The 10,718-nt window shown below is 34.3% G+C and overlaps 1 protein-coding gene across 2 annotated transcripts; it reads right to left on the minus strand.

The window, feature by feature from the left end:
- Positions 1 to 1,730: 1,730 nt before the first annotated feature.
- Positions 1,731 to 5,395, minus strand: hlx1 (H2.0-like homeo box 1 (Drosophila)). 2 transcript variants are annotated; one of them, XM_034004129.3, is made up of 4 exons: positions 4,822 to 5,395; positions 3,903 to 4,079; positions 3,437 to 3,621; positions 1,731 to 2,527 (listed from the first exon to the last, which is right to left on the minus strand). In XM_034004129.3, the coding sequence occupies exons 1-4, from the start codon at positions 5,273 to 5,275 to the stop codon at positions 2,201 to 2,203; spliced, it is 1,143 nt and encodes a 380-aa protein (XP_033860020.1). In that variant the 5' UTR covers positions 5,276 to 5,395; the 3' UTR covers positions 1,731 to 2,200. The 2 variants fall into 2 exon arrangements, with proteins under 2 accessions (XP_033860020.1, XP_033860021.1); XM_034004130.3 differs by lacking the exon at positions 3,903 to 4,079.
- Between the last annotated feature and the right edge of the window lie 5,323 nt (positions 5,396 to 10,718).

Raw genomic sequence — 10,718 nt, forward strand, 5'->3', positions numbered from 1 at the left:
TAAAATGTCTGTAGAGTTTGTCTCTAAGAGGCGACATGTGACGACCTGTATGCACCCCCCGCCCCCACCCGTGACACAGAACCATTAAATAACGTGTAGCTGTTAAAAATTGTGATTTGTGGCCGAAGAAAGAGGGTCAGAAAAAGTTTGCTCACTCCTTAATGGTTAAAAAAACCCGACACAACTCATTTGAGACCAAAATAGGTATTGTAAAAAAAAAAAAAAAAAAATTTAAAAAAACTCCCCTCAGCCGTTCGACATTTTTTCATAATAGAAAAATATTGAGACTTTAAAACGTGTTTGACATTTAGGTGCTGCTCTTGCCCACAATATTTTATCATGTTCACGACGTGTTCCAGACTTTTTCTTAAATCTGTTCAGACGACACAGTCAGTCGTGGTTTCTAAATAATTTTCTAATTCATTAACTGCTCCTGCTTTCAAGCAAACTGTAGAATGCACAGAAACATAGATTATGTATAATGCTGCAGTGAAAGTTTGCACTAAGATTCGGCACTTGGGATAATGTTGATATAAAGAGCCCAATGTTCTGTGATTTTAATTTAGGGGGGCTCCTATCACAGAGTACAAAGTCAATATTAGGGAGGGTCACTTTATTACAGTAGGGCCTAGAGGGTGAATTCGAATTCCATTACTTTATATAATGTGCGTTAATAAAATGGGCTATTATAAACATTATTATTATTATTATTATTATTATTATTATTATTATTATTATTATTATTATTATTATTAATAATAATTTAATAAAAAGCAATAAGGTGTGTGAGAAATTGTGAAATACAACTAAATGTATTTAGGTACTTTCCTGGACTGTGTTTTTATCCTGGTAGTTTGCATTGTAAAGCACATTGCCAGCATTCAAATACCCAATAAGAACTGTAGTATCCACCATATTTTTTTTTGTCTTTATAAATATGTCAATAGATGGATTTAAAGTAGTATATCAATGTTCTGATATACAATTCGAATTGTAGCGATCAGTTTGTAATGTCGTCCTATGTTCAATTATGTCCTAGTAGTAGGCTGCCAGTAACAGTTAAGCAGAGGAACCTTCTAATCAGATATGGGCAAGTGGAGCCGAACTGTCTCACTTTTGACACAGTTAAACAAAAAACTAAATAAACACCACACGGTTTGCAAATCTACAGCACACGCTCATGTTTTCAGTTAATATAGCATAACATTAGATTAGCCCACTTTTTCCTCAGTGCATTGGATAGATATTGTGAAATTAACTGCAACAGCAGCACCCACTGCGTAAAATCCATTATCCGAATCTACACATGTATCATTATTAAAATAAATGTGTTTTTTTATGTATATATTGTATAGTTATTATATAATTGTACTGTTTTGTTATATATGCTCTGAGTGCTTCAAGAAATAAAAAGTTAGGGATGCAAATCTAATTTTGCCTCATTATTACAGTGTCACGTTCTTATCTTTACGTTTAACTCACACAGACTCACATGAATATGAGTTCTGATAATATTAGAATTATGGTACGTTCATGAAAAAGGATCTGCACAATATCAATTAATTATTTTTTGGTACACTATTGTGTTTAAAATAGAAAAGAAAATAATAATAAACTAAAGATAGTTCTAAACTGTCTGATACTGTAGGAAATCCATAAAGAAATAAAATTCTCATTTGGCATAAAATACAAATAAATAAAAAAAATATGTAGCAAATTAATAGCAGATGTCAGGAACAAAACAATAAGAAACCATTTATTTACATTACTTTCAGTGCAAAATTTCTTGACAAATACGATCTAAGCAAAAGTTATTAAATATTGGATGTTCTGTAAAAGACTTCACATTTTCAGCAACATGTGGACTTCAGTGGCCCTATTACATTGGCAGAAGTGGCTCAAATAAAATATGTTGTAAAACAGTAATTTTAGGATATTTTGTTACTGGTTTTAATCCAATTGACATCTACACAAGCATGTATATGATTAAAGGTTAATTGCAATGCCATGTCCATTTCTTCTTTAGAAATATCTTACTTCTCAAAAAATCTTCATTTCCTGTTTCCCTTTAAACGAACTTCCATTTTAAAGTCCAAGGCAGTGTTTATTATTATTATTATTATTTAATAGTTGACTGTACATGGGAATATATTTATATTAAATTATTCTTGTTATACATAGTGTCTTTAAAAAGGTGCACTTATAATAACATTTGCGATGAGGGTCGTGCCGTCGTCTCTGTACTGGCCTCTGTGGTCTGTGTTGCCTCATCAGTACTCGAAGGAGACTTGATAACACTGGTCTTGTTGTCTTCTGTGACTTCAGTGTCACTTTTGTCAGGCATGTCCTCAAACTCAGGGTCGCTCCCATCACTCTCGCACTCAGATCCGTTCTGCTTCTGTTCCGACTCCAAGGTGGCAGACACTGGGGACTTCTCGGGCTGCTCAGGAGTTTCCTTCTCTTTTTGAGCCTGAGCTTCCTTGGAATGCCTCCACTTCATTCTCCTGTTCTGAAACCACACTTTAACCTATTGAAAATGAATAAATATGGAGAATATTGGTTAACTACTGGTTAACCCATCCTCAATATCCCTTAAAAATTAGCTTATCGTGATTGCATTAATTGAACACTCTCCTGCAGCCTGTTGCCTATATAATTACTGCACGATTCTCAAATTGGCCTACACTACTGTTTTTTAGAAAAAAAAATTAACAAATAAAATAAATTATTTGTAATGTGTGTGTGCGTGTGTGTCTGTGTGTTTTATGGTAGAGCTTATGATAATATTAGAAATACATTTTTACCAAGTTGATTCACATTTAGAAGGGCTTATATTGTAGCAGGCCTATGTTGTTTTTCTTGTAATTTCGATGCTCTTCTTAGGAAAGCCAGTATTGCCTAATAAACCATTCAATTGGAATAGCAGTTCTAAGAATCATGAATCACGGTTGTATGCAATTAATCGTTATAAATGGCTTTCAGTTCCTCCTAATTCTAGCTTTCACAACCAGATGGTTATGAATACATGCTGTTCTGCTTTTAATTATGAGTCCAATTATTAAAGCATATTTGTGTATCTTATAATTGCTGCCATATTGCATTGTCATACGTTAAATGCTATAAAGAAAATCAGTAATCCCAGTACGCTTTGGTTATATATTTTGTCACTGTGTTCACAATTAGTGATACAAAATGTGATTTTCATATTACTGATACTGATATGAAACCTGAGAAAACAGAAGCTGTATCAACCAATATTAAAACAGACACGTGTCTACATTTTTGTCACACACACACACATACACATACACACACACAGTTTTTAAAACGGTGTTACCGATAGCATGTTTAAAAGCAATATAGCTGGTAATATGGCTAAGCAATTAAAGTATAGTGAACAACCCTAAAAATATTTGTTTATTAGTCTGAAACTTACTTGAGCGTCTGTTAGGCCCAGCATCGCTGCTAGTTGTTTTCTGTCTGGTTTGGTGACATACTTCTGGATTTCAAATCTTTTCTCTAATCCTTTTCTCTGGAGATTGGAGAAGACAGCCCTGGACCACGACCGTTTCCTCTTGTATGTCTGTGGCATTGTGTCTTTAGTAAGAACCGCATATGGACCTGTTATTACAAAAAGAAAAATAAATATTTACCCCTATAGGTGACAAATGAAGAAATGCTATTGTTAGCTTAATGTATACAATTATTAGATTTTGTAAATAATTGAGGTAGGTCTACTGCTTGCTGAAAAATACTAATGTAAATGTTCAATGTTCAACTTACAGATGTGTTTGATGCAAAATGGAAAAAAAAGACCCACGTTAATGTTCTTTAAAGGGAAATTACTAAGGGGCATGTTATATTACCTCAAACATTACGATGTCATGATAGAGCTACTCTACCTGGGAACGTGTCTTGAAACTGGTGTTGAGCTGAATATCTGGCTCCGCTGCCTAAATGGTTCATGATGGAGGAAGGTTCGCCGATTCCAGGCTCTAAAGACGCGAAGAATTGGCTTGCTGAAGGCTGTATGGACAGGTGAAGCCCTGACTGACGATGTGAGCTAATGGATGTAAAATCTGTGACAAAGGACGAAAATATAATAAATCAGAATGGTCAAGATACTGTAATGAAATCCGTGTTATGTGTGTGTGCGTGTGTGTGTGTGTGAGTGTAGGTATTACTATCAATGTGCGGACAAAATTTGAGAAAATGTCCCCACAAAGATAGTAACTCCTGAAAAAATGACGTTGTGGGGATGTCCCTACTTTGTAAAACACGTTTTTAAGAACTAAATATGCCTTTAAAAAAAGCCAAAATATTTAGTTTGTTGTCGACTTTCACCATGTGTGGAGTTTTGTCTGACGAGTTAGAAATAGTAAATATATAGTGAGAGTCAAAGAGAAGTCCCCACAAATATAGGAATGCAAACGTGTGTGTGTGTGTGTGTGTGTATGCAGAACCCCAATGTTGCACGACAGTAACTGTACAGCACCCGTCCCATGTTTGTAATATATATACAGTTAACTTATATTATTTAATCATCAGCTTATGTTAATAGTTTATTTTTTAAGAGAACTTCCTCCAACTACTTCCTCAACCGTACCACAATAGGGGTTTTCAGTTTACTCACAGTATACCTTAAATTAAATTCATAAATTGGGAAGGAAAAAAAAAACCCTCTCGCAATTTATTGTTTTTAAGACTAAACTAGAACTGTGTTGAAAGTCGGCTACGTGTGGCCAAGCTAGTGTGATTAAGGTCGTTTTTGTATTTATTGACATCTTATTGACATCTTATCACAATTAAAGAATTTCGTACCTCTTAGAGTTGTGCATTCTTTAACTTTAGGATCAAATTCCGAAGACAAAATGCGATCAATGCCAAATTTCAGATCTTTGCTAGAAGGCGCTGGAGCTTGTTGTGAAGAACCGTTTAACGGCACTCTGGATACGGAGGGTGCTCCCTGAAGTCCTGGGTGTCTGTGGTAAGGAGAGGCTGGAGACATCCTTGAACTAAAAACAGAAGACTCTGGTGCCACTGGAGATGGGCGCAGAGGTGATCTTGAAGGCTGGAGCTGATGACGGGGTCCCAAATGAGCTACAAGTGCTGAAGATCCAGGAAGGTTTTCAGAGTCTCCAACATGCAATATATCAGCGATGCAAAACGAAGGTTTCTTTACTGAATCCAAGGCAAAGCCGCTGGAGCAATACGCAGACCACAGACTGAAATTAGAAGCATAAAATGGGTTTAGTCCTGTAGTATACATCATCATGACTCGCCTTTTCTTCGTATAAATATGAAAAGTATACCTATTTTAAAAATACGTTATGTTAAAATGGCTGTTTTCTCTTTCTTAAAGGGCCAGTGATCTTTCTCATACTCAGAAACTTTGGCAGCCAGTTCAAGTAGTCCTGTGTAAAATGTGTTAGTTAAACGCTGATTGGCCGGTGCTCTGCCAATACGAACTGCGTAAAAACTTTACTCAACGCCCACGAGGTGCTAAGGTAACAGCACAGCGAAACAAGTGCCTGTATGGTGTTTGTTGGAGAGTTTAAATAATGCTAGACAACTTTTAAACAAAAATTAAATAAATAAATGACAGATCAGTTTAACAATGCGACCTCACTTAACTCTTTATATTATGACAGCAATCCTATGTTCCTTACGAATGCTGGCACTCATTTTAAGCCATATTTTATTTTCTAGTGAAACACATTACATGTGTGTAATACCAAATTCAAGAAGAACTTAACCATAACAGAAATGCTGTTTATAATAATTCTTTGGCATCAGTTAATTCAATTCCTAATTGCAACATTGTGTCTGCCAGAAATTAGCCCACATTATGGGCTCCGCATACATGTTTAAATGTTACATTTCATATAGCCTCACAAATAAAGTTCGTTGTTTGGCTATTTTAGCCATGCACAAAATTAGGAGGATCACACTTTGTACTTTATAGCCTATATCTCACGATCTAATGAAAACATGTGTTTATTTATTTATTTAAAACGCGTTTTTATATCATTCTGTGCATTTCAAAATCATTTTCTTCATTGAAAATTCCGTTAAAATGTCAATTAGTCAAGAATTATCTCTTAAAACTCTTTATAAAGCAGATCGATTTGGTGGGCATTGTATTTCTTATTCCTCTTCCACAAAACGACAGTGCTAACTAAATTACTAACCTCAGAGCGCCAATTATTTTATATATGGACTTTTAATTGGGAAAAGACAAATTATGCGTAAACACAGTACTTTGTTTTTGTAACATTCATAACTTTTTGTGGGGGAAAAAAGAGCAATACAATACTAGCTATGTAAATGTAGGCCAATTATACAGTAGCCTGTTGAATGTTTTGTTTCTGGCCCAGTTTTGTGAGTGCAGGAAACTCCAATCTCTATTAAGTTCAGGTCATCCTGTTTTTGATGGGCTCTGACTCCAACTAAATGAGCGGATATGCCTGCTAGATTTGTCCCAAAATAGAACCGGTTTCAGTATTTTAGGATGCAGCAGAAATCCTTATTTCTTCCGGAGAAAAACTTTATAATGACTGTTAGAACTTCCTTTTTCAATATTTGTGCAACTTTATCTGGGCAAGCAAGTTGCTCTTGTGACGCAAATCCGTCTGTATGCATGAAATAAACCCGAGGAAATCAAATCCCTTCTAGAAATGAAAACATAAACATGCAGCAGGAACTTTCCCCCATATTGTTCCGTTTTATACAGAAAGATGAAAAAAGGAAAAAGCGACAGCAGCACTTAATGATTTATTCAGTAGGCTATTAAAATTAAGTTTAAGAAATATAACAGAGTGCATGAAAAATGCACAAAGTCCAACCAAAAAAAAACAAACAAAAAAAACAAACAAACAAACAAAACTAGATAACATATCCGCTCTATAAATGCAAATTAATTAAGTATGGTCACATGCACGGGGGTTGCCAGCTTGATAAAATATAATTGCCTTTCAACGGAGTGTGTATGTATATATATATATATATATATATATATATATATATATATATATATATATATATATATATATATACTTTCTTACTCCTTCCCCTGTCATCACCTTCCTTTAAATTATCTGGCCTTATTTTTGCAAAAGATCATGACCCACGACTTGTGCTGCAATTATACACAAAAGGTCCCAACATATTTCACTCTGCCTATGTTTAGAGTTTACCTTTATTTTTAACCAACCCATGTCTTCATCATACCAAGTGTAGCTTATTTAAGAAAAAAAAAAAAACATATTATTTTAAAGCTTCGAATGGACAACTTAACTAGACTTTTGCATTTTAATGATTCAAACGTAGGTTTTAACATATTTGAATATAAGCTAACAACGCCTCTCTAATTTAAAAATACCAATCAAAATTATATCTATATGTCGGTAGATCTATCTATCTATCTATCTATCTATCTATCAATCTATCTATCTATCTATCTATCTATCTATAGTTCTCGTTAGAATGCAATATCAATACATCGGCGTGTGTCAGACAGGAAAAATCATTAAATACAGACCAAACTGCAGCCTAAGTGGTTTTTATTTTCAATTAAAATAATAATAATAATAATGAGCACATTTAAACCCCTCTGGAACGATGCATATTTTGAGCACACTCCGATATTTATCATCTGTTGCTGTATCATTTGTTCTATTTAAATATATTGCGTGTTGGTGCAGGGAACATTGGAAGTACATATACTGATTCATTTAGGCCTACATGATCTGCATTCAATATAACTCACCAGGGCAGTTCCAGATTGGGGTTAAGTGATCCACAAGCACTCGCGCTGAACTAATTCGGATGAACGAGCTGGAGCAGCCCACGAAGTGTGTTATCCTTCCATGCGAATCGCAACGATGACAATCTTAATAAACATCATTAAATGGTGTGAGTAATTTAATAATACATCTATTTAATATAACCTATATGTTTAGCGTAGTTTTTAGCTTTTTATTCTGAATTGCTTTCCGTATCAGTAGATTAAATTCAATTTGTAATTGTTGACTTTCATTGTTCAGGTTATTGTTTTATATACCAATGATCATTGATACATATTGCTTTCATGTGCATATCGAAAATGAATACATTTGCAGCTCTGTTTTAGCAAATGACACTCGTGACAATTCGATTTTAATAAATTCACGTATTGATAACTTCGTATGACTCTCATCAAATACTGAAACAGCTGTTTCTGTATTATTATCGGTTCTATACCCCGACTGTCTCCCATAATCACAGAGCATTCAGTGACACGTTTCCGGGTTAAATATAGAAATGAAATGTATCGAATGTCCTCAATCAGGCAGACATAACAATCTAGGGAAAAGGATGTCGAAAAGGCTCAGCAGGCTAAAGCCGTCTTTGGTTATTGCAGGTGTTAGTGAGCTCAAAGAAGAACATATTAAAAGCAGTCAGCCTATACTACATGACAGGCAACAAAATACTCCATTAAAAGTAGGCTATACGTGTTTAGACACGTGTGTTAGATTAACACTAACTTGTAAAAAAAAAAAAAATAGAGGAAAGGGGAAAAAAGGAACAGGACAATATATCTCTCCAGTGACTAGTGACCTGGCCATGGAAACTTCATGTAGAAAAAAATATAGTTTTTTTCTCAAGTACATTTTAAATCCTTATATACGTATATTGAGAGAGAGAGAGAGAGAGAGAGAGAGAGAGAGAGAGAGAGAGAGAGAGATAACTAACAAATGTACATACAACCGAAGTAGTTTATTTAAAAAAAAAAAAATGCTAATTGAAAAAAAAACATGCAAATCAACAGAAACAGTACATTTTTCAGTGTGCAACAGGGAACGAGGCTTGTATAAATATATTTGTAGGACGACGGATTTAAATTATTGGTCTAAGTAGCTTTCTTAGAATTTCTTCAGAAAAGCCCGTGAAATACAGTTTCGTTATAATTTATGTATTTTTGTTTGTTTGTTTTACTTCTGGAGCTAGTATTTGCAATAGGTTGTGTGTAAGTCCAAAGGTAATGGTTCTTGTTGAAAATTTATATCATGACCCTCAATTTTATTAATTAATGTGCACTTCTAACTATATAGAGCCAATCACTACAAAGAGTCGTACAATAATGTTTGTCCATTCATTCGAATGTTTCGTGATGTGGAATTCCGCCCATTAGGAATTACGGTTTACACGTATTATAAAATTATATGATTTGATAAAACTACCATCCTGCCCCACAGTCGTCAAGCTGAAGATGAGAATATGTGGGTTAAGACCATTTAGAAAGTCCCTGGTTTCAATGTGTAGCTCTACTGTAACAGCACAAACACCTTCCTCTTATCCACAGCACATACCGTATCAAAGGTATGCGTTTATTTTGAGCAGCAAGCTTTTCAACCACAGACTTCCTTTTGTGAAAGTGTCTTGACTGTGTCACTATTAAACTGTATTTAATAGTGTTTTCTTTTATGAGTAGAAGAAATTAGATACTTACAAAAAAGAGAAAACGCTAAATACAGTTTTGTTAAGTGCGATTAGCGGGTTGTCAAAGTTTTGATTTGGTCTATTTGGTCATTAACCAGCTAATAATGTTAAACTTCCCCAAAGAAAATTATGGAAAATTTTTACAGGGTTATGTGAAGAAAAACAAATCTACCTCCAGCTACCCCAAGTCCCTTTTATTATTATTTTTTTTTACAACTGTTACTTTCTCACCTTTAAACTTAGAAAAACACACTAGGTCCAAGCTGAAGACAGAAAAAAAAAAAAAAAACATTTTCAGGACCATGCTGAGAACGTCCAGTTCTCCTTTATGACAGAAAGACAACCCGCACACACTCCATCACAGCTGCAAGTAGACTATGGGACATAACTGAAAATGTAACAATATGGTGGTTCTAGTTTTCTAAAATCCTAAAACACAAATATTCACATTGATTTATGTACATTAATAGGCCTAACAGCTAACTATTTATAGTTATAAAGTTATAAAGTATGTTTATAACTAAAATATAGTAAAGGTGTGTAAAATGTGGTTGTGGTTCCCGCAGAAGTCTAGAACAGTTACAAATGTATTCATAACACTTTAAAACTACTAAAATAACTTTTGTGAATTTGGACTAATGCAGCTCTGTGAAAAAAATACAGGACTGCTAGTGGCCCCTACTGGCTATTATGTGTGTTGCAAGGTTTAAGTGTGTGACTGCTGCTGAAAATACTAGTATAACAAAGTCAAAGATAAAAGTTAAAAGCCCTTTTCATAGGCCTACGTTGTGATTACTTATTTCTAAATCACATATTAAGATGTTTATATTTATGTAATACATGTTTGTCACATTACTTATTATTACATGGATTATCTCTGTTGTTTTGCAATTTGGAATCCAAATGAAAGTGAATGGCAGGGAGATCCCAGTTGTCAAAAAACTGGAGATAGTCTTCAGAGTCGATACAATCTTAGATGGAGTCAGGTTATAGCTACAGTATTTATTGCAGACATATGATTTCTTATATGTTTTTATATTTGATAGGTTTTATTCTAACTTAGATCTAGTCACTACCATGCCTCAAGATACCGTGGGAAGAAATGTAACATTGTTTTGTTTTTTACAGTAGCTAATAAATAATGGCTTTAAATGTGGGATGCTTATCTTTAAACTTATATTCTTTATAATGCAATTATTTACTTTATCTCCCTGTTACCTGAGGTCAGTTACCTTATG

This window comes from Acipenser ruthenus, chromosome 5 (genome assembly GCF_902713425.1).
Source record: "Acipenser ruthenus chromosome 5, fAciRut3.2 maternal haplotype, whole genome shotgun sequence".
In the NCBI taxonomy this organism is placed as follows: domain Eukaryota; kingdom Metazoa; phylum Chordata; class Actinopteri; order Acipenseriformes; family Acipenseridae; genus Acipenser; species Acipenser ruthenus.

What these genes read in the sequence shown, in the direction of transcription:
- hlx1 (XM_034004129.3), bottom strand. Translation starts at nt 5,275, where the DNA reads ATGATGATGTATACTACAGGACTAAACCCATTTTATGCTTCTAATTTC. An exon ending in AGAATGCACAACTCTAAGAG is followed by an intron (nt 4,080 to 4,821) that starts GTACGAAATTCT and finishes CCTTTGTCACAG; the next exon opens with ATTTTACATCCATTAGCTCA. An exon ending in GTTTCAAGACACGTTCCCAG is followed by an intron (nt 3,622 to 3,902) that starts GTAGAGTAGCTC and finishes TTGTAATAACAG; the next exon opens with GTCCATATGCGGTTCTTACT.